This window comes from Oncorhynchus mykiss, chromosome 2, assembly GCF_013265735.2.
Source record: "Oncorhynchus mykiss isolate Arlee chromosome 2, USDA_OmykA_1.1, whole genome shotgun sequence".
NCBI classification, from domain to species: domain Eukaryota; kingdom Metazoa; phylum Chordata; class Actinopteri; order Salmoniformes; family Salmonidae; genus Oncorhynchus; species Oncorhynchus mykiss.
This window is the reverse complement of record NC_048566.1, coordinates 86,434,946-86,457,648: the sequence shown is the minus strand read 5'-3', so window position 1 is coordinate 86,457,648 and position 22,703 is coordinate 86,434,946. Positions and strand designations below refer to the sequence as shown.

General features: G+C 45.1%; 1 protein-coding gene across 4 annotated transcripts in view; it reads right to left on the bottom strand.

Moving 5' to 3' along the window:
- LOC110498407 (lysine-specific demethylase 7B) overlaps positions 1-22,703 on the bottom strand; it is a 54,129-nt gene that overhangs the window by 20,190 nt on the left and 11,236 nt on the right. For all 4 annotated transcript variants that reach the window (XM_021575047.2, XM_021575039.2, XM_021575025.2 and 1 more), the window contains exons 2-4: positions 15,953-16,038; positions 12,564-12,681; positions 5,110-5,270 (exon numbers count right to left, since the gene is read on the bottom strand). In XM_021575047.2, coding sequence (XP_021430722.2) covers positions 5,110-5,270; positions 12,564-12,681; positions 15,953-16,038 — 365 coding nt within the window. The remainder of the gene's footprint in view (positions 1-5,109; positions 5,271-12,563; positions 12,682-15,952; positions 16,039-22,703) is intronic.

Here is a 22,703-nt window from a genome sequence, read left to right as displayed (position 1 = left end):
CTACACACTTTGTCATGCCTAATGTGTACTGATGTGATATTTGAGTGACTACATTACTACAAAATCTATGGGATAAAAAAAACCTTGCTAAAAAAACACTAGCTGACATGGGCTAGTTGATCTGGACATTTCTGACAAGTTATAAATAGCCCTCTATGGTATGCAATGACTGACATGACAAGAGGAAAACTGATAATGCACTACCCAATTTCAAAATTGCACCTTCCACGCCCCACAGTTTTAGAACCCCTGTTCTAAATGACCTAAATCTAGATGTAAGGCTGGAGGACTTCAGCAGGATGGTCTGCTCAGCACACCACCGGCATAAAACTGTAGCCTACAGCTGAGCACTGCGCATGTACACTACCTTTCAAAAGTTTGGGCTCACTTAGAAATGTCCTTGTTTTTGAAAGAAAAGCACATATTTTGTCCATTAAAATAATATCAAGTTGATCAGAAATACAGTGTAGACATTGTTAATGCTGTAAATGACTATGTAGCTAGAAAATGGCTGATTTTTAATGAAATACCTACAGAGGCCCATTATCAGCAACCATCACTCCGGTGTTCCAATGGCACGTTGTGTTAGCTAATCCAAGTTTATCATTTTAAAAGGCTAATTGATCATTAGAAAACACAATTATGCTAGCACAGATGAAAACCGTTGTGCTAATTAAAGAAGCAATTAAAACTGACCTTCTTTAGACAAGTTGAGTATCTGGAGCGTCAGCATTTGTGGGTTTGATTACAGGCTCAAAATGGCCAGAAACAAAGAACTTTCTTATGAAACTCGTCAGTCTATTCTTGTTCTGAGAATTGAAGGTTATTCCATGCAAGAAATTGCCAAGAAACTGAAGATCTCGTACAACGCTGTGTACTACTTGCTTTACAGAACAGCGCAAACTGGCTCTAACCAGAATAGAAAGAGTGGGAGGCCCCGGTGCACAACAGAGCAGGATGACAGGTGCATTAGTACATTAGTGTGTTGTTTGAGAAACAGACTCCCTCACAAGTCCTCAACTGTCAGCTTCATTAAATAGTACCCGCAAAACACCAGTCTCAACGTCAACAGTGAAGAGGCGACTCCGGGATGCTGGCCTTCTAGTGAGAGCGCTGTCACCTCTTCCCATAGTGGCCTCACCTGCACCTCTACCCACTGTAGCACTGGCTGTAGGTCTGTGTCCCGTCCCTGCTTCTGCCTCCATTCAGCCACGTCGACAGTCTGCAGCTCACAGCAGACAGGCCCGCACGCCTGACACACTGTGGCACAGACCCCCTCCTCTGCACACAGCTCTCTCCCGTCCCTCTCTCCGCTCACAGTGGCGGCAGCCGTCTGCAGTACAGGGCCGACGGGACATGGCGTTGGAGTGGTGTGCCCCTGCCCTGTGCACCACTGTGAAGTCAAACGGCTGAAGCTCCTCCAACCAGCGTGCCACCTGCCTGAAAGACATGTGCCACTGGAGAGCAGAGTGGTCAGTCCTTACAGTGAAGGGCAGGCCACCCAGGTAGTACTTGAAGTGTTTGACGGAAGCCACAACAGCCAAGAGCTCCCGCCGGGTGACACAGTAGTGGCGCTCATGTTAGTCAAATGTTTTGCTGAAGTACGCCACCACTCTCTCCCTCTGGCCCCACCTGGGTCTTCACCCCACCCATGCCCACATTGTTCACGTCTGTGTCCAGGATAAATGGCAAGGTGAGGTCAGGTGGGGCGAGCACGGGGGCCTCGATCAGTGCACGTTTGAGGGTGTTGAATGCCTCACACTCCACTGTCGAAGTGAAAGCCTTGTCCTTCGGCAGCAGGCGGTTCAGGGGCGCAGCAACGCTTAAGAAGCCCCGTACAAACCTCCTGTAGTACGAGGCCAGGCCCAGGATGCTCTTCAGCTGACGCTGGTCAGTGGGCCGGTCTCTGACAGCCCCCACCTTGTCCTCCATGGTGCTGATCTCCTCCTTCCCCACTCGGTGGCCCAAGAAGGACACCTCGCTCTCCTCATGAAGTGGCACTTCTCGGGGTGGAGCTTCAGACCTGCGGCAGCCACCCTCTCCAGCACACGTCGTAGCGCCCCCAGGGCTGACTGGAAGGAGCTGCCATGGGCCAGGATGTCATCGAGGTATACCACACTGCTGTCGGGGGATGCCATCCAACACCCTGTCCATCAAACACTCAAAAGTAGCAGGAGCGTTGCACAGGCCGAAGCACAGAACCTTGAACTGCCAGTGTCCTCTGTTAGTGGAGAATGCAGTTTTGGCTCTGGCCTCTGGGGAGAGGGGCACCTGCCAGTAGCCACTGCGGAGGTGTAGTGAGGAGAACCAGGAGGATCCCCTAACCAGGTCCAGCGACTCATCAATACAAGGTATGGGGTATGAGTCCTTCCTGGTTACCTCATTCAGCCACCTGTAGTCCACACAGAACCTCAGCTTGCCCCCCTTCTTCGGAACCATGACTGGCGCCGCCCAGGGGCTGTCTGAGGGCTCGATGAAGTCTGACCGCTGCATCTCCAACACAGCCTCGCCTGCCACCTCCTGGCGTGCCAGCGGGACACGGCGGGGATGCATCTTGATGGGTCGAGCATCACCTGTATCGATCTCATGCTGCACCAGATGAGTCTGACCCACCTCTTCCTCACTCAGTGCAAAGCTCTCTCTGAATTCAAACAGCAACTGCCACAACCGTTCCTGCTGCTCGTGGTCAAGACCAACACAGTTCCTCCCCCATATCTCCCTCACTGCAGACAGTGTCCTCTCCTCTCCCGTCTGGGGTAGCTGGGCTTTGGGCGCGGCCGTAGGTGACAGGGGGGCTGGGGAAAAGTCACACACAGATGTGGGGGAGGGGGGGCAGCCATGAGTCTCTGCTGCTTTAACTGTTGGAGTAAAGGGTTTGATGGGTTGAGTGAATGTGACATTAGGGGGAGCCATGGTGACTGCCGGTCCTCCCTGGAAGCTCAGTGTGCCCCCATGTAGGTCTAACTGGCAGCCTGTGCTCCTAAGAAAGTCCAACCCCAGGATACAAGGGTCCTGCACAGCCGCCACCCACACAGGATGAAGCACAGTCCTGCCACCTACTGTCAGAGTCATTATTCCCTTCCCTTTCATGGGTGCCAGCTCACCTGTGACTGCGTGGAGCTGCACAGTTGTGGGCTCACACTGAGTCCAACCTGGCACAATATCTGGCCTCACCAGGGTTACTGTGGACCCAGTGTCCACCAAGGCGGAGCAGGGCACCCCCTCCACAGTGACATGACAAAAGTCCCCAACACAGGTCCGCCCCACCACAACAGGCTCAATCCGCTTGCCCTCGTCTGCTTCTGGGGGAAGTGGAGCCTTGCTTCCCCGTCTGTGCCGATGAGCTCCTCCTGAAGAAGATGGTGGTTGGGATAGAAAACCAGGGGTCCGCACTACCAGGTCTATGCGGACCCCGAGCCGTTTCCCTGAGCTCTGGGGGACATGGGCAATGCCGGCGCAGATGGCCTGGCTGGCCACAACCCCAGCAGATCCTGGGACCAGGGTGTGTGTTTTGTGCCGTCTGTAGCGACACAGCACGAATGAGTTTTGTCATTTCAGCCACCCATGCAGCCTTTTCCAGCCCTGGGCTGCTCTGCCCATCAGCCCACACAGAGGGTCTGTCTCCCTGCACCCCCACCAAAGCCCCAGCTCAAGCCCACACCAGCTCCCTCCCCAAAGCCATCTCCAAGGCTATCTGAAATGACTCAGGATGAGCCAGCTGGGTCTGTATGCGCAGCTCCGTAGGAGAGAGCGCCTGTATGAGCTGGTCCCGTGCTAGCTCGCATTGCACAGAGGGGGGCATGTGAGCATATGCCCGCCGAGAGAGGCTCTCAATGTCATTAGCTAGCACCCGTAGAGGCTCCCCAGGCTGCCTGCGTCTATTACTCAGTTCGGAGCGCAGTAGCCCGGGCTGTACACACTGTCCATAGCGCCTCCTCAGTGCTCCCACTAAAGCACCATAATCACATCTGTCCTCGGGGCTAATCAATATCAAACAGGCCAGAGCATCATCCGTGAGGCATAAAGCCAACTGCAGTGCCCGATCTTCATTCAACCACCCCCTAAAATGAGATAACAGTTCAAACTGAGCATGAAAAGCTTCCCAATCCGCCTTACCGGAATACTTCAGGGTCTTCACAGATAAGGACGCAGCTGGGAACTGGGCGCCGCCATGTCTGTTTACATCCTGAGCCCCAGATACCTCGTCTCGCCGTGTTCGACGTCACCCCTTCGGTCCGCCCACCAGAATCCGTGCGAAGCACAGTCGACGGGGCACACATGCCCGCTTCAGCCGCCATCACTCTAACGTCCTCCCTCAAGCGGCCTCTAGGCTCCGACGCCCTGGCGATCTCCTCAGCCAGATCCTCCGACGTCCATGCACACACACCTCCTTGGCCATAATCGTCCCCTACCTCCACCTTCGGATTCTCTCAAAGCATTTTCAACCCCGTTCTCACCTACGGTAGCTAGCCACAGAAGTCAGCAAGAGAGCTGGCTAACTTTTATCAAGGTTTTTACTTCTGACACCAATGTAATGACCTGACTAGATCATAAAGGAACAATTGTCCAGACTGAGGCTTGAGTTTACGAATTGACGGTTTATTAACCCAACTTTACACAGGCCCACACCAAATAAATGAAAGATACCCCACAAACCAACCATGAGCTTCTCTTGTGAAGGCCAGACGTAAGAGAGAGAACAAAGGCTAAACCTGGTCTTAACTTCCAATGCTTCATCCCCCTGCCCAACCCCCCTCCACTCCGTCAACCGCCAGCATGCCCGGCATCAGAACATTCCAGGCATTCCCGTGATTGGCAGATAGCAGGTTGATTGGCATGTCGGACCCCGCGAACACTGGGTACTGGTAAGTACAACACAACCACCTACAACCCTAACACACAACACACAGCTGTCTGTGCGGGTCGCTACAATATATTAGCACACTGACCCAATTCCTTTGAAAATGGGCCAGTTTTGAAATATGGTACAGTTAATGTACACAAAGCAAACAAAGGCACCAAAACAGCACACTGACAGAGTGATCTAAACAGATCTAAACAGCACATACTGTGACAGAGTGATCGATTCTTAAAATGTTCTCTTCTTACCAACATACTCCTCCACATCCCTGACAGAGAAGCTGGAGGGGGGCAGCTTGAGACCCAGTCCGCCTAGTTGGGGAACGGCGATGGGGTAGCTGAAGCCCTGCTTCTCCAGGTACTTCTGTGTTACCTGATGCCCCTGCATCTGCACCAGGATCTCAGCCGCACTGCAACAAAGGAATATATATAAGAATACATCTGATATACATCTGAATAAGAATACATCTGATCAAATAACATTTTATTGGTCACATGCGCCAAATGCAACAGGTGTAGCCTTTACCGTGAAATGCTTACAACACGAGCCCTTAACCAACCAAAGTGAAAAATACTATTACATAAAAAAAATGTTAACACAATAAAATAACAATAACCATGGCTGCAGGAAGTAGTTGGGGTGGGGGTGTTGCAATTTTTGCAGATGTTTTTTGTGCCCCTTGATGAAGATGTCTATATCGGTCCGCTAATACAGTGAAGGCCCAATGTGCCAAAAGTTTTGAGAATGACACAAATATTAAATTTCCAAAGTTTGCTGCTTCAGTGTCTTTAGATACTTTTGTCAGATGTCACTATGGAATACTGAAGTATAATTACAAGCATTTCATAAGTGTCAAAGGCTTTTATTGACAATTACATGAAGTTGATGCAAAGAGTCAATATTTGCAGTGTTGACCCTTCTTTTTCAAGACCTCTACAATCCGCCATGGCATGTTGTCAGTTAACTTCTGGGCCACATCCTGACTGATGGCAGCCCATTCTTGCATAATCAATGCTTGGAGTTTGTCAGAATGTGTGGGTTTTTGTTTGTCTACCCGCCTCTTGAGGATTGACCACAAGTTCTCAATGGGATTAAGGTCTGGGGAGTTTCCTGGCCATGGACCCAAAATATCGATGTTTTGTTCCCCGAGCCACTTAGTTATCACTTTTGCCTTATGGTCCATCATGCTGGAAAAGGCATTGTTCGTCACCAAACTGTTCCTGGATGGTTGGGAGAAGTTGCTCTCGGAGGATGTGTTGGGACCATTCTTTATTCATGGCTGTGTTCTTAGGCAAAATTGTGAGTGAACCCACTCCCTTGGCTGAGAAGCAACCCCACACATGAATGGTCTCAGGATGCTTTACTGTTGGCATGACACAGGACTGATGGTAGCGCTCACCTTGTCTTCTCAGGACAAGCTTTTTTCCCAGATGCCCCAAACAATCTGAAAGGGGATTCACCAGAGAAAATGACTTTACTCCAGTCCTCAGCAGTCCAATTCCTGTACCTTTTGCAGAATATCAGTCAGTCCCTGATGTTTTTCTTAGAGAGAAGTGGCTTCTTTTACTGCCCTTCTTGACACCAGGCCATCCTCCAAAGGTCTTCGCCACACTGTGCGTGCAGATGCACTCACACCTACCTGCTGCCATTCCTGAGCAAGCTCTGTACTGGTGGTGCCCCGATTCCGCAGCTGAATCAACTTTAGGAGACGGTCCTGGTGCTTGCTGGACTTTCTTGGGCGCCCTGAAGCCTTCTTCACAACAACAATTGAACTGCTCTCCTTGAAGTTCTTGATGATCTGATAAATGGTTGATTTAGGTGCAATCTTACTGACAGCAATATCCTTGCCTGTGAAGCTCTTTTTGTGCAAAGCAATGATGACGGCACATGTTTCCTTGCAGGTAACCATGGTTGACAGAGGAAGAGCAATGATTCCAAGCACCAGCCTCCTTTTGAAGCTTCCAGTCTGTTATTTGAACTCAATCAGCATGACAGAGTGATCTCCAGCCTTGTCCTCGTCAACACCCACACCTGTGTTAATGAGAGAATCACTGACATGATGTCAGCTGGTCCTTTTGTGGCAGGGCTGAAATCCAGTGGAAATGTTCTTTTGGGGATTCAGTTCATTTGCATGGCAAAGAGGGACTTTGCAATTAATTGCAATTCATCTGATCACTCTTCATAACATTCTGGAGTATATGCAAATTGCCATCATACAAACTGCGGCAGCAGACTTTGAAAATTAATATTTGTGTCATTCTCAAAACTTTTGGCCACGACTAATATTTTTGTGAAAAAATGTAAGTTAAATATATTTCAGTGTTTACCAGCATTTGTAAACTTGCATTTGTAACTTGAGATAATTACAGTGCCTTTGGAAAGTATTCAGACTCCATGACTTTTTCGACATTTTGTTAAGTTAGTCTTATTCTAAAATATAATAAATAAATAAATAAATAAATAAATAAATACAAAAAAAATAAAAAATACAAAAATACAAATGACAAAGCGAAAACAGGTTAAAAACAGAAATACATTATTTACATAAGTATTCCCTTTGCTACGAGACTCAAAATTGAGGTCAGATGAATCCTGTTTCCATTGATCATCCTTGAGATGTTTCTACAACTTGATTGGAGACCACCTGTGGTAAATTCAAATGATTGTGTCCATTTCCAAATCATGTCCACATCTATATAAGGTCCCACAGTTGACAGTACATGTCAGAGCAAAAACCAAGCCATGAGGTCGAATTAATTGTCTGTAGAGCTCAGAGACAGGATTGTGTCGAGGCACAGAACTGGGGAAGGGTACCAAAACATGTCTACAGCATTGAAGGTCCCCAAGAACACAGTGGCCTCCATCATTCTTAAAATGGAATAAGTTTGGAACCACCAAGACTTCCTAGAAGGACAACCATCTCTGCAACACTCCACCAATAAGTCCATTATTGTATAGTGGCCATACGGAAGTCACTCCCCAGTAAAGACACAACAGCATGCTTGGAGTTTGCCAAAAGGCACCTAAAGACTCTCAGACCATGAGAAACAAGATTCTCTGGTCTGATGAAACCAAGATTGAACTCTTTGGCCTGAATGCCAAGCATCACATCTGGAGGAAACCTGGCACCCTCCCTACAGTGAAGTGTGGTAACAGCATCATGCTGTGGGGATGTTTTTCAGCAGCAGGGACTGGGAGACTAGTCAGGATTGAGGGAAAGATGAACGGAGCAAAGTACAGAGAGATCCTTGATGAAAACCTGCTCCAGAGTGCTCAAGACCTCAGACCGGGGTGAACGTTTACCTTCCTACAGGACAACGACCCTAAGCACACAGCCAAGACAATGCAGGAGTGGCTTCGGGACAAGTCTCTGAATGTCCTTGAGTGGCCCAGCCATAGCCCGGACTTGAACCCGATCGAACATCTCTGGAGAGACCTGAAAAAAACTGCACAGCGACGCTCCCCATCCAACCGGACAGAGCTTAAGAGTATCTGCAGAGAGGAATGGGAGAAACTCCCCAAATACAGGTGTGCCAAGCTTGTAGCATCATACCCAAGAAGACTTGAGGTTGTAATTGCTGCCAAAGGTGCTTCAACAAAGTACTGAGTAAAGGGGCTGAATACTTACGGAAATGTGATCATTTTAAATGAACAACAATTTCTACAAACCTGTTTTTGATTTGTCATGTGGTCGTGTATGTAGATTGATGAGGGATTTTTTTTAAAATCCATTTTAAAATAAGGCTGTAACGTAACAAAATGTGGAAAAAGTCGAGGTCTGAATACTTTCCAAAGGCACTGTAAGTAGGGGTAAAAGTGACTAGGCAATCAGAATAGATAATAAACAGTAGTAGCATGTGAAGAGTGTGAAAGTGTGTGTGTGGGGGGGGGGGGGGGGGGGGGGGTGTCAATATGCATGTGTGTGTGTAAGTGTGTGTGGGTATATATTTACACACGTGTGTGTTGGAGTGTCAGTGTAGTATGTGTGAGTGTGTGGGTAAGTCCAGTGAGTGTGCATAAAGCCGGTGCAAGAGAGAGTCAGTGCAAATAAAAAGGGGGTCAATGCAAATAGTCCGGGTAGCCATTTGATTCAATGTCAGCAGTCTTATGGCTTGGGGGAAGAAGCTGTTCAGGTGCATTTTGTTCACAGATTTGCGCTCCGGTACAGCCTGATTTGACTCTTTAAGTAGATGCATTCGTGGAGTGTGTTGACCAATAATCCTTCATGTATTCACATTCAAGGGCCACAGGCTGAATAGATGAAGGTAGTCTCTGTTGATGGTTGGTCTGTTGTCATAGTTTTCTATGACCTATTACAGCTGTCAAAGTAGGCACCACTGCAGTGTTTATGCTGCGCTCGTAACCAAGTGAGAATTTACCACATACGACTGAAAAATCCACTTGAACAGCCCTCCAACAGGTAATTACTAGTGGAAAACTTGTCCATCATCCTGAGCTCCCACATGCTGACCTCTGACCTCACTTACTAAGGAAATTACCTCGATAATAGCATCTTCGGCAGTTAAATGCAACAAAACATTATTTATAAAAAGCAATCTATAAATATGTTGAACACTAATTTGTTAACAAGCATGATAGTTGTACTTTTAGTTTATGGTTTATGCAGCTTGAGGCCATTAGCAAATTGGCATTTCTCAACGAGTTTAAAAATAACGTAAATGCATCCAACTGGTAAATTCCCACCTCCCACTTGGTTACGAACACAACATTAGATGCAGCTGCGGATCCAACTTTTCTGGAGCCCTCTTCGTACAGCTAAAGGTCCCGAAGCTTCTGCGCATGTGCAGGATTCAGTCTCTGCTCTACTCGTAGAGAACAGGCTACTCTGGTGAATGGTGCTTGCTTAATAAAGTTTGATCAAAGCTGAATCAATGTCTGCAAGATCACATAATGATAGTATTCTACATAACAAAACCGAATATAATAGCATAGTATAATGTTACTTGAAGACCAAAAAACACCACCTCATTCCTTATGAGATTTTAGGATGATTGTGATAATGGTCACATTTCTCTCTCGTAGCCAAAACCCAAAAGTGCGCACCACTAGCCAAAATATGTGCTTCGAAACTAAAACACAGGTAGGCTATGCTACAGTTTGTTAGCCCTTAAATTCTCTCACTGTACATAATTCCAAACAACATTAAGATGCAAGAAAATCTAAAATGCATATGAATATGATTGCATGCATACTGCATGGACGTTTCACTGGAAAAAACGTAAAGAATTATCAATCACGATTGACAGTGAGAAACGTGAAGGGACAGTGACCACAAAAATGTGTGCGTAAAGTCGAGGTAAAGAAACACATGGGCAGAATGGGATTTGGATCTTTGGCTCTGGGGAAAAGGGATCCAGGGTGGCAGGACGGGGGTGTTTAACTTGAGTGTAGGGGGCAGGATTTTCGTTTTTGGCGAAAAAACGTACCCATTTGAAACAGCCTATTTCTCAGGCCCAGAAACTATAATATGCATGTATAATTGTCAGATTAGGATAGAAAACACTCTAAAGTTTCTAAAACTGTCCAAATATTGTCTGTGAGTATAACATAACTGATATTGCAGGCGAAAACCTAAGGAAAATCAAAATAGGAAGTGCTGTTTTTCCTGAAAGCTCTCTGTTCCATTGGATGCCTTGCCTCCATTTAAAGGGATATCAACCAGATTCCTTTTCCTATGGCGTCCTCAAGGTGTCAACAGTCTTTAGACATAGTTTCAGGAGGCTTTTATTTAGAAAAATGAGCGAGAAAGATAACATTGCGTCAGTGGATAGCTGGGTGCTCGCAGAGTTTTGCTTGCGCAACAGAGTGGGGCAGCCATCGTCTCTCCCTCTCCTATTGAAAAAGCGACAGTCCCGGTTGATATATTATTGATTATATATAACAACCTGAGGAAAGATTATAAAAAACATTTGACATGTTCCAGTGGACATTACGGATACTATTTGGAATTTTCGTCTGCGATGTCGTGACCGCTCGAGCCTGTGCATTTCATAATGCGCCAAACAAATGGAGGTATTTTGGATATAAAAATAATCTTTATGGAACAAAAGGAACATTTATTGTGTAACTGGGAGTCTCGTGAGTGCAAACATCCGAAGATCAAAGGTAAGCGATTTAATCTATTGCTTTTCTGACTTTCGTGACCAATCTACTTGGCTGCTAGTGTTTGTAATATTTTGTCTACTGAGAGAGATGTTCTTATATAAACGCTTGTTATGCTTTCGCCAAAAAGCTGTATTGAAATCTGACACGCCAGGTGGATTAACTTCTTACGGAGGTGGTCCCTGCACAGGGACAGCTCAGCGGAAATTTCAGAGCGCCACCTATAGTACTCGAGTATAGTACCCGATAAATCTCAAACTTTCATAAAAATACACATGCAAGGTACTGAATTAAAGCTACACTCGTTGTGAATCTAGCCAACAAGTCAGATTTGTAAAATGCTTTTCGGCGAAAGCATGAGAAGCTATTATCTGATAGCATGCACCCCCCCAAAATACCAGCACGACACGTAAACAACAGATTTTGCGGTAGCCGGCGCTACCCAAAACGCAGAAATAAAATATAAAACATTCATTACCTTGGACGAGCTTCTTTGTTGGCACTCCTATATGTCCCATAAACATCACAATTGGGTCTTTTTCCCGATTAAATCCGTCATTGTATACCCAAAATGTCATTTGCTGATGCTGCAAAAAGCCCATTTACAAGCCCATTTACAAGTCACTTTTTAAAATTACAAAAGTCGCCTATAAACTTTTACAAATCACTTCAAACGACTTTTCTAAACCAACTTTAGGTATTAATAAACGTTAATGATGTATCAAATTGATCACGGGGCGATCTGTATTCGATAGCAGCAAGTCTGGAAATCATTGTCCATTTTTTCAGTTTCACAACATACTGTGGTGCGCCTCAAGAAAGGAGGGGTCTATTCGTGTTGTAACCAAGGATAAATGAGTCAGAAATTGACAGCAATGGCGACATCGTGTGGAAGCGGTAGGCGGTACAGGGGATCCTCATTTATTTTAGGTAGCCTTAAACAATACATTGAATGGCGGACGGATATTTTTTTTGTGTTTTTGGTAAACAGTTTTACCAGGGATTTTTACTCCTAAACACGTTCTGTTATAGCCACAGACCCGATTTAACCAGTTTTAGAGACTTCAGAGTGTTTTCTATACACACATACTTATCATATGCATATACTATATTCCTGGCATGAGTAGCAGGACTTTGAAATGTTGCGCGATTTTTTACAAAAAGCTGCGAAAATTCGCATCATCCATAACAGCTAAGCTGTGTTTTGCTATATTGCACTTGTGATTTCATGAAAATTAAATATTTGTAGTAATTTAATTTTGGCACGCACCAATTCAGCAGGTGTTGATGAAAATGATCCAGCTAAGGGGTTGGGTGTGTCACGAAGTTAACTACAGATCCGTAGCCTCTTGCATTTTTTGTAAGAGTTGAGTTTGTATTTGAAATGTGTCACTAAGGGGCAAGAGCCCAGTTCATGGTGGTTCAGTGCAATGCCCAGACCACACCAGGAAAACACTGGTTTTCAACTCAAGGTGTGAACCTGGGACTTACTGCTATGTGGTGACTTGTGTGTGCATCTGTGGCTTGGTCACAGGGGTGTCAGGCCTGCTGGTGGCTGGTATCTTGGCTCCTTCAGTACCTGGGAAAGGGCCTGTTCTGCAGCTCTCGTACAAACACAGAGGTCCCCGCCTGCACCAGCCTGCTGCCATCGTCAGGCTCTGTGTAGTCGTGCCGGTGCCAGTTGATACGCTTTTTCACTGTAAAGATAAAGCAACAATTAATTGTTAAACTCTTGAACATTCAGAGACTCCGCGATCACAGTAGATACTACACAGACCTAGCAGGGCTAGATTAGCTACTTAAGTGTCTGAGGAACATGAAAGCCTTGAGTTATGGATAGTCTCCATAAACCGTTTCACAAGCCCATAAAGCCCACGTCCTCCGCAGACGAACGAGGGCCATGTTCAATCTCAATTTGATGATTACCCCGCCATTGAATTAGCTTAATAATGCCCCCATCAGTATGCTCTGGGAGGTCAGACCCACTTTAAAACATAAAGAGAGAAAAGGGTAGTCTACTTGACAGCCAACTATTCCCCAAAAAGCAATTAAAATCAACCGTGCTGGAGTAATACAGAGAGGGACAGAGTGCGTGGTGGTGGGGTGTAGAGGTCGACCGATTATGATTTTTCAATGCCGATACCGATTATTGGAGGACCAAAAAAAAGCGATACCGATTATGTTGGCCGATTTTTTTAATGTATTTGTCATAATGACAATTACAACAATACTGAATGAACACTTATTTTAACTTAATATAATACATCAATAAAAATCAATTTAGCCTCAAATAAAACATGTTCAATTTGGTTTAAATAATGCAAAAACGAAAGTGGAGAAGAAAGTAAAAGTGCAATATGTGCTATGTAAGAAAGCTAAAGTTTAAGTTCCTTGCTCAGAACATGAGAACATATGAAAGCTGGTGGTTCCTTTTAACATGAGACTTCAATATTCCAAGGTAAGAGGTTTTAGGTTGTAGTTAATATAGTATTTATAGGACTATTTCTCTCTATACCATTTGTATTTCATATACCTTTGACTATTGGATGTTCTATAGGCACTTTGGTATTGCCAGTGTAACAGTATAGCTTCCGTCCCTCTCCTCGCCCCTACCTGGGCTCGAACCAGGAACACGTCGACAACAGCTACCCTCGAAGCATCGTTACCCATCACTCCACAAAAGCCACGGCCCTTGCAGAGCAAAGCGAACAACGACTCCATGTCTCAGAGCGAGTGACGTTTGAAATGCTATTAGCACGCACCCCGCTAACTAGCTAGCCATTTCATATAGGTTACACCAGCCTAATCTCGGGAGCTGATAGGCTTGAAGTCATAAACAGCTCAATGCTTGAAGCACAGCGAAGAGCTGCTGGCAAAATGCAAGAAAGTGCTGTTTGAATGAATGCTTACGAGCCTGCTGCTGCCTACCACCGCTCAGTCAGACTGCTCAATCAAATATCAAATCATAGACTTAATTATAACACACAGAAATACGAGCGTTTGGTCATTAGTATGGTCGAATCCGGAAACTATAATTTCGAAAACAAAACGTTTCTTATTTCAGTGAAATACGGAACCGTTCTGGCAAACTAGTTCGCAACGAGCCAGGCGGCCCAAACTGTTGCATATACCCTGACTCTGCGTGCAATGAACGCAAGAGAAGTGACAATTTCACCTGGTTAATATTGCCTGCTAACCTGGATTTCTTTTAGCTAAATATGCAGGTTTAAAAATATATAATTCTGTGTATTGATTTTAAGAAAGACATTGGTGTTTATGGTTAGGTACAGTCGTGCAACGATTGTGCTTTTTTCGCAAATGCGCTTTTGTTAAATAATCCCCCGTTTGGTGAAGTTGGCTGTCTTTGTTAGGAAGAAATAGTCTTCACACAGTTCGCAACGAGCCAGGCGGCCCAAACTGCTGCATGTACTCTGTTGCAAGAGAAGTGACACAATTTACCTAGTTAAAATGAATTCATGCTAGCAGGCATATTAACTAAATATGCATGTAGAAAAGGCCCATGGAGTTGGTGGAATAATCCTTTAATTCATTGCCATTTACTCAGCTGGGCCAGGGGCGCTTTAATTAGGTCAGGTGGAAATGTCCGACAGATCTCAACTCCATAAAAGGAGGAAATTGCCATCGCCTGATCTCGCTGCTTTCTCTTCCTTGACTCCATCTGATCCAGAAGTTCTGTGCATCCATGAATCCACGTAAGTCCACCGACTCTGTTACCTTTCATCTGAACTATCTGTTGCGATCAGAAGATGGGCCATCAGTTATTGTTTATAGTTATTACCGCAGAGCGCGGCTTGAAGTGCACGCTTCAAACATATTGTGTAATGTGAATTGTCAATGATCACTGCCCTACGGATCGTCATAGGCCAATTATGCAATCGATATGGTTCATATGTATTGAAATTAATTATATGTACACATGAAGACAATTGAAAGAGTGAAATGAGAAACGTCATTGTTTGCTAACTGATTGACATTGATAAATGGGGATTATAGATTGTATAACCATTCACTGTTTGTATTCTTTCATAATTTATGATAAATAGTTACGAGCCTAAATGACTCACGGATGATTACTATTGACTTCTTAATGAAGTGGACTGTTGAATTCCCTAAATTATGTTAATAATGAATGATATGATTTGATCTTTGATGAATTTGATTGGATACATGTTTTTTGTTTCCTTTGTGATGCAGCACAGACTACAGTAAATACCACTTTATGGTTAAAGGAATTCCTGCCTCAGTCTCATCCATTCCTCTGTCACCTGACACGTGACCACCTGTTCACCTTCACTGTCAGTCATCCTACCTGTCCAGCTACCCACACAGATTCCACTAATCTTTCATGCAGGTTTAAAAAGATATACTTGTGTATTGAATTTAAGAAAGGCATTGATGTTTATGGTTAGGTACATGTTGGAGCAATGGCAGTCCTTTTTCGTGAATGCGCACCGCATTGATTATATGCAACGCAGGACACGCTAGATAAACTAGTAATATCATCAACCATGTGTAGTTAACTAGTGATTATGATCGATTGATTGTTTTTTTTACAAGATAAGTTTAATACTAGCTAGCAACTTACCTTGGCTTCTTACTGCATTTGCGTAACAGGCTGGCTCCTCGTGGAGTGCAATGAGAGGCAGGTGGTTAGAGCGTTGGACTAGTTAACTGTAAGGTTGCAAGATTGAATCCCCGAGCTGACAAGGTAAAAATCTGTCGTTCTGCCCCTGAACAAGGCAGTTAACCCACCGTTCCAAGGCCGTCATTGAAAATAAGAATGTGTTCTTAACTGGCTTGCCTAGTTAAATAAAGGATAAATATAAGTTGTAAAAAATTTATAAATAGGCCAAATCGGTGTCCAAAAATACAGATTTCCGATTGTTATGAAAACTTGAAATCTGCCCCTCCGATTAATCGGTCGACCTCTAGTGGGGTGGTACTTACTCAAGCATGGTCCGTGTTGGACATCACAGTTGGGACAGTGGTAAACATCAATGTCGACGGCATGGTGCTCTTCCACTTGGACACAGCTGGGGCAAGAAGAGAAAAAGGAGACATTTTAGACTCAGTTTAAAGGAAATAAGCACATACTCAACACAAAATTCCACATCTCTAGAAAATATTTACTGAACAAAGATAAAACGCAACATGCAACAATTTCTAAGATTTTACTGAGTTATTTTTTATTTATTTAACCAAGCAAGCCAGTTAAGAACAAATTCTTATTTACAATGACGGCCTACAGCAGGCCAAACCCGGACGACGCCAGCCAATTGTGCGCCGCCCTATGGGACACCCAATCACGGCCGGTTGTGATACAGCCTAGAATCGAACCAGGGTGTCTGTAGTGAAGCCTCTAGCACTGAGATGCAGTGCCTTAGGGCTCCTGAGTGGCACAGCGGTCTATCAGAAATCAGTCAATTGAAATAAAATCCTAATCTACAGATTTCACATCCATGGGCGGGCATAGGCCCACCCACAGGGGAGCCTGGCCCAGCCAATCAGAATGGAGTCTCTCCCCACAGACAAAAATACTCCTCAGTTTCATCGGCTGGTCTCAGACGATCCCGCAATTGAAGAAGCCAGATGTGGAGGTCCTGGGCTAGCGTGGTTACATGTGGTCTGCGGTTGTGAGGCGGGTTGGATATACTACCCCACAAAAAAAAAAAAAAAAAAAACCTTGAGGCGGCTTATGGTAGAGAAATTAACATTAAATTCTCTGCCAACAGCTCTGGTGAACATTCCTGCAGTCAGCATGCCAATTGCACGCTCCCTCAAAGCTTGAGACATCTGTGGCATTGTGTTGTGTGACAAAACTGCACATTTAGAGTGGCCTTTAATTGTCCCCCGCACAAGGTGCACCTGTGTAATCATAATGCTGTTTAAATCTGCTTCTTGATATGCCACAGCTGTCAAATGGATGGATTATCTTGGAAAATGAGAAATGCTCACTAACAGGGATGTAAACAAATATGTGCATAACATTTTAAAGAAATAAGACTTTTGTGCATATGAAACATTTCTGGGATCTTTTATTTGAGCTCATGAAACATGGGACCAACACTTTCCATGTTGCATTTATATTTATGTTAAGTATAGTTTAAAGTTAGGAAGTGATCCAACATCACCCTCAACACTCCTATTATTCTTTGTCATTAGCTGTCCCTTTGATATTGTAAATACATAACTGTTGCAAATTATGAATACTTCCCCTCTCATTCAAAAAGGGATCCAGCCGAGTGGTCAACCAACTACGAAACACATCAACAGCCATCTGTAGTAGGCTGTAGTAGGGATAGGGACGAAGGGGAAGTGTCAAAGTTGTCTTATTTGAACTTGTGAGCTGTGTTTAGTTAGCTTCAGGAATGCAGGGAATCCAAATCTAACAGGGCTTTCTCCAAATCACATAAAGAAGCTATAAAAAAAAAGAAGGTTTCAGCTCACTTCCTTTCATATACATATACTGTCATCCCAATCCAATGTCACATAAGGACATCATATTCCTCAAGTCATTTTTACTAGGCTACCTTAGGCAACATTCAAAATAAATTAGCTGTTTTAAGTGTTAAACCAGCTTGCCTCAGAGCCTCATAAGCCTGCAGAGTAATGATCTCCAGAGGGTTCCACTGGCTTCAGCTATGGAAACGGTTGCCAAGGGGAAGTTAAGACAACTTCAACCCCCTCAGAGCAAAGTGAGACCTAGATCTATGCCACTCACTCAGCTGGAGAATTTCCATCACTTCCAGAGCAGCGCTACGCAATGCAGCAAGCATGAAACGAACAGTGCTGCCGCACATTGGCTAACCGGGCTACCTGCATTGTGTCCCACCACCCACCAACCCCTCTTTTACGCTACTGCTACTCTGTCAATCATATATGCATAGAGAGACTGTACGGAACCGACTACAACCCACACACCTTCTCCTTACGTAATGACTGCAGTCATGCATCAGAATAGTGGGCCCTATATTTTTCATTCCACTACTTCCAATCACTCTATTGCGGAGCTCCCCAGGGGTGTGTGCTCAGTCCCTTCCTGTACTCCCTGTTCACCCATGACTGCATGGCCAGGCACGACTCCAATACCATCATTAAGTTTGCTGACGACAGAACAGTAGTAGGCCTGATCACCGACAACGACGAGACAGCCTATAGGGAGGTGGTCAGAGACCTGGCCGGGTGGTGCCAGAATAACAACCAATCCCTCAACGTAACCAAGACTAAGGAGACGATTGTGGACTACAGGAAAAGGAGCACCGAGCACATACCCATTCTCATCGACGGGCTGTAGTGGAGCAGGTTGAGAGCTTCAAGTTCCTTGGTGTCCACATCAACAAACTAGATTGTTCCAAACACACCAAGACAGTCGTGAAGAGGGCATGACAAAGCCTATTCCCCCTCAGGAAACTAAAAAGATTTGGCATGGGTCCTGAGATCCTCAAAAGGTTCTACAGCTGCAACATCGAGAGCATCCTGACCGGTTGCATCACTGCCTGGTACGGCAATTGCTCGACCTCCGACTGCAAGGCACTTCAGAGGGTAGTGCATACGGCCCAGTACATCACTGGGGCAAAACTGCCTGCCATCCAGGACCTCTAACACCAGGAGGTGTTAGAGGACCAACCAGTGCTCCCTCCCGCACATTGGCTAACCAGGCTATCTGCATTGTGTCCCACCACCCACCAACCCCTCTTTTTACACTTCTGCTACTCTCTCATTATATATGCATAGTCACTTTAACGATACCTACATGTACATACTACCTCAATAAGCCTGACTAACAGGCGTCTGTATATAGCCTTTCTACTCTTTTTTCAAATGTCTTTTTACTGTCGTTTTATTTCTTTACTTACCTACACACACACCTTTTTCCCCCGCACCATTGGTTAGAGCCTGCAAGTAAGCATTTCACTGTAAGGTTTACCTGTTGTATTCGGCGCACGTGACAAATACACTTTGATTGTGAAAGACACAGAGCTATTAACAATTCGCAGCTCAGATTGTTTGCGGAGCAGGCTAATGATGAAACCACCACTCTCTCAGGAAACGCACGAGTCACCAGGCCACCAGTAGGTATGTATGTCACAGTGAAAGGAATTCCCGACTTAGTGTAGGACATTCAGGCTGGTTCAAAGGAGGAAGTGGAGATCTTACTCCCAATGAGTAAGTTTTAGGCTGGGCATAAGAGGAAAATGCACTAACAATTTTACTGTACTATGAAAGGGGAGAAGACAAGGCAGTTTGGCTAAGCAACAGAGTAGAAAGAGTAGACCTATATTCACAAGAAGAGCAACAGAACAAATCAATATAGGATATATGGTTTCCCACCGCAAGGAGCAAATAAATAAACCGCAACCACAGACAATAATGTACTCAACACCCTGTCTGGCTCACCACCAACCAGAGCTAGTGACGTGCTTCTGTTACTAGGCTATACCATTCTGCCTTTGTTCTCATCTCCTCTTTGGATATGGAGTAAAATTATGCAACTTTCTCAGTGAGGACATGCAGATCACTCCTGTGGCTGGGATGCTCTAGCGGCAGGAAGCCAAACAGACAGCTAGATCACTACCTCAGTGAGAGGGAGCTTACAGAGGCAGACAAAGCATGGAGCATGATGGGAGCAATGAGCATGTGATGGGGATCCAGTGGTGAACTCTGCTCTTTTCTGGCGCCATTGTTACCCCCAGTCTCTCCCGTTCATTAAACCCTCAATATATGATCATTCCTGGGAGTCTAGCCTGCTCATCATCTTCATCGTGAGAGACACACCAGGTACAAAACAGGATTGTGGTTGTGGGAGGGAGAGATCATCTTTGGCAAAAACAAAGACTAGAGATGACACAAAAACAGTCCTGGCTGCGCATTAGTATTATTTTGAATTGAATGTGAAGCAGGGGTGTTCTGGTGGATGATCCCATTAAAATAAAATAAAAATACTGATGAAATACCAAGGATAAAGATTACATTTCAAGAAACACTAATGTATAGCAATCTTAGCCAGAGAGAAAACAGAAACAAGTGCATTACTGTTGACCCCTGGCTGCACGAGTCATGCCTTAAAATGCCTAAATCCCTCCAGAGTGTGATGGTCGGTGCATGAAACTGCCTGCCAAGAGAGAGGGGGGATTCAAGCAGAACTAGCAAGGTACATAACTAAGCAGCACTCCAGAGATAGATAGGGAGCCAATGAGGGTGAAATCCTCTTCTTCTGCACAAGAGCCCACTGACAGATTGACGATCCGTCGCCTCATTGCCTCCACACTAAAGAGACCTGCCGTCTTGTCTGAGTGGTGTAGTTCATTAGTCAGATGTGCAGCCAGAGGTTCATTGTGTCGGTCTTTATTAGTAGTAACCATGAGGAAATGGTTCCAAAATTCAGCTAAAAGAAACGGGTTTGTGTCAGATGGTGCACAAAAGAATCTTGGAGAGCAGGGTTAGTGGGGGTCATCAGGTTAGCATTGTGAATGTGCACACACCTGGGTGGGTTCACTTATGAAGCACCAATGGCCACCCTACTTCAGCCCCCGCTGGCCTGATGTCAAAACATTTTCACTGCATATTTCCCCCTGGCTTCCGCATTGAGAAGCGAGTCTAAACAAATAAAGCAATCTGTCAGAGGCAGAAGGCTGCCCTGTGCATCACCTAGCCTTATGGTGGCCCAACAAAGATGTCTCCATGGTGACAGCAGACACACTGGCAGTGTTCAGAGTCTTACTGTACAACACCTCTGCTCACACACCTATAGACGCTGACTGAAGCTGCAGCCCCATTCCGCTGCACCATACCGGTATTCTAGAGAAAGCTGAATGTTGGTGGATAAAGCTAGTGGACAGTTCAAAATTATGTTCAAATTAAATTATTTAAAAAACAATTTAAATAAAATTTGATTTGTCAAATGCATGCGTTGTAAAAAAAAAAAGAATAAAAAAAAGGAGAAAAATAAATAATAATAATAATAATAATAATAATAATAATAATAATACAGGTGTCCCTCTATTATGGTACCTTCAGGCATTTGGAAATTGCTCCCAAGGATGAGCCAGACTTGTGGAGGTCTACAAAAATATTTCTGAAGTCTTGGCTGATTTCTTTTGAATTTCCCATGATGTCAAGCAAAGAGGCACTGAGTTTGAAGGTACGCCTCCAATTGACTCAAATTATGTCAATTAGCATATCAGAAGCTTCTAAAGCCATGACATTTTCTGGAATTTTCCAATATGTTTAAAGGCACAGTCAACTTAGTGTATGTAAACTTCTGACCCATTGGAATTGTGATAGATTATTTCACTGTGTCTGTAAACAATTGATGGAAAAATGACTTGTGTCATGCAAAGTAGATGTCCTAACCGACTTGCCAAAACTATAGTTTGTTAACAAGAAATGTGTGGACTGGTTGAAAAACAAGTTTTAATGACTCCAACCTAAGTGTATGTAAACCTCAGACTTCAACTGTATAAATATATGGATGAGCGATGGCCAGGAGGCATAGGCAAGATGCAATAGATGGTATAAGATACAGTATATACACATCTGAGATGAATAATGTTTACATATCTTACATTACTCAAGTGTAATTGTTTAAAGTGACTAGTCAGTCTGAAGGAAGCAGCCTCTCCGAGTTAGTGATTGCTGTTTAGCAGTCTGATGGCCTTGAGATCGAGAGACTGAAAAACAGCTTCTGTCCCAGCTTTGATACACCTGTATGGACTTTGCCTTCTGGATGGTAGCGGGGTGAACAGGCAGTGGCTCGGGTGGTTGTTGTCCTTGATCTTTTTGGACTTCCTGTGACATCGGGTGCTGTAGGTGTCCAGGAGGGCAGGTTTGCCCCCGGTGATGTGTTGCGCAGACAGCACCACCCTCTGGAGAGCCTTGTGGTTGAGGGCGGTGCAGTTGCTGTACCAGGCGGTGATACAGCTCAACAGGATGCTCTTAATTGTGCATCTGTAAAACCTTGTCAGGGTTTTTCCTTCAGCCTCCTGAGGTCGAAGAGGTGCTGTTGCGCCTTCACCACGCTGTCTGTGTGGTTGGACCATTTCAGATCGTCTGGGATGTGTATGACGAGGAACTTTAAAAACCTTCTCCACTACTGTCCCTTTGATGTGGATAGGGGGTGCTCCCCTGCTGTTTCCTGAAGTCCACGATCATCTCTTTTGTTTTGTAGACGTTAAGTGAGAGGTTGTTTTCCTGACACCACACTGTGCCCTCACCTCCTCTGTAGGCTGTCTCGTCGTTGTTGGTAATCAAGCAACATTTTTAAAACCCTGTTTCTTCCCAATTTCGTGGCATCCAGTTGGTAGTTACAGTCTTGTCTCATCGTGGCAACTCCCATACGGACTCGGGAGAGGCGAAGGTCGAGAGCCGCGAATCCTCCGAAATACAACACAACCAAGCTGCACTGCTTCTTGACACAATGCCCACGGAAGCCAGCCACACTGATGTGTTGGAGGAAACACTGTGCACCTGGCGACGGTGTCAGCGTGCACCGAGCCCAGCTCGCCACAGCCAAACCCTCACGACGCTGGGCCAATTGTGCGCCCCCCCATGGGTCTCCAGGTCACAGCCGGCTGTGACAGAGCCCGGACTCGAACCCAGAATCTCTAGTGGCACAGCAAACACTGAAATGCAGTGCCTTAGAGCACAGCGCCACTCTAGTCTGTGTCGTCTGCAAACTTGATGATTGAGTTGGAGGCGT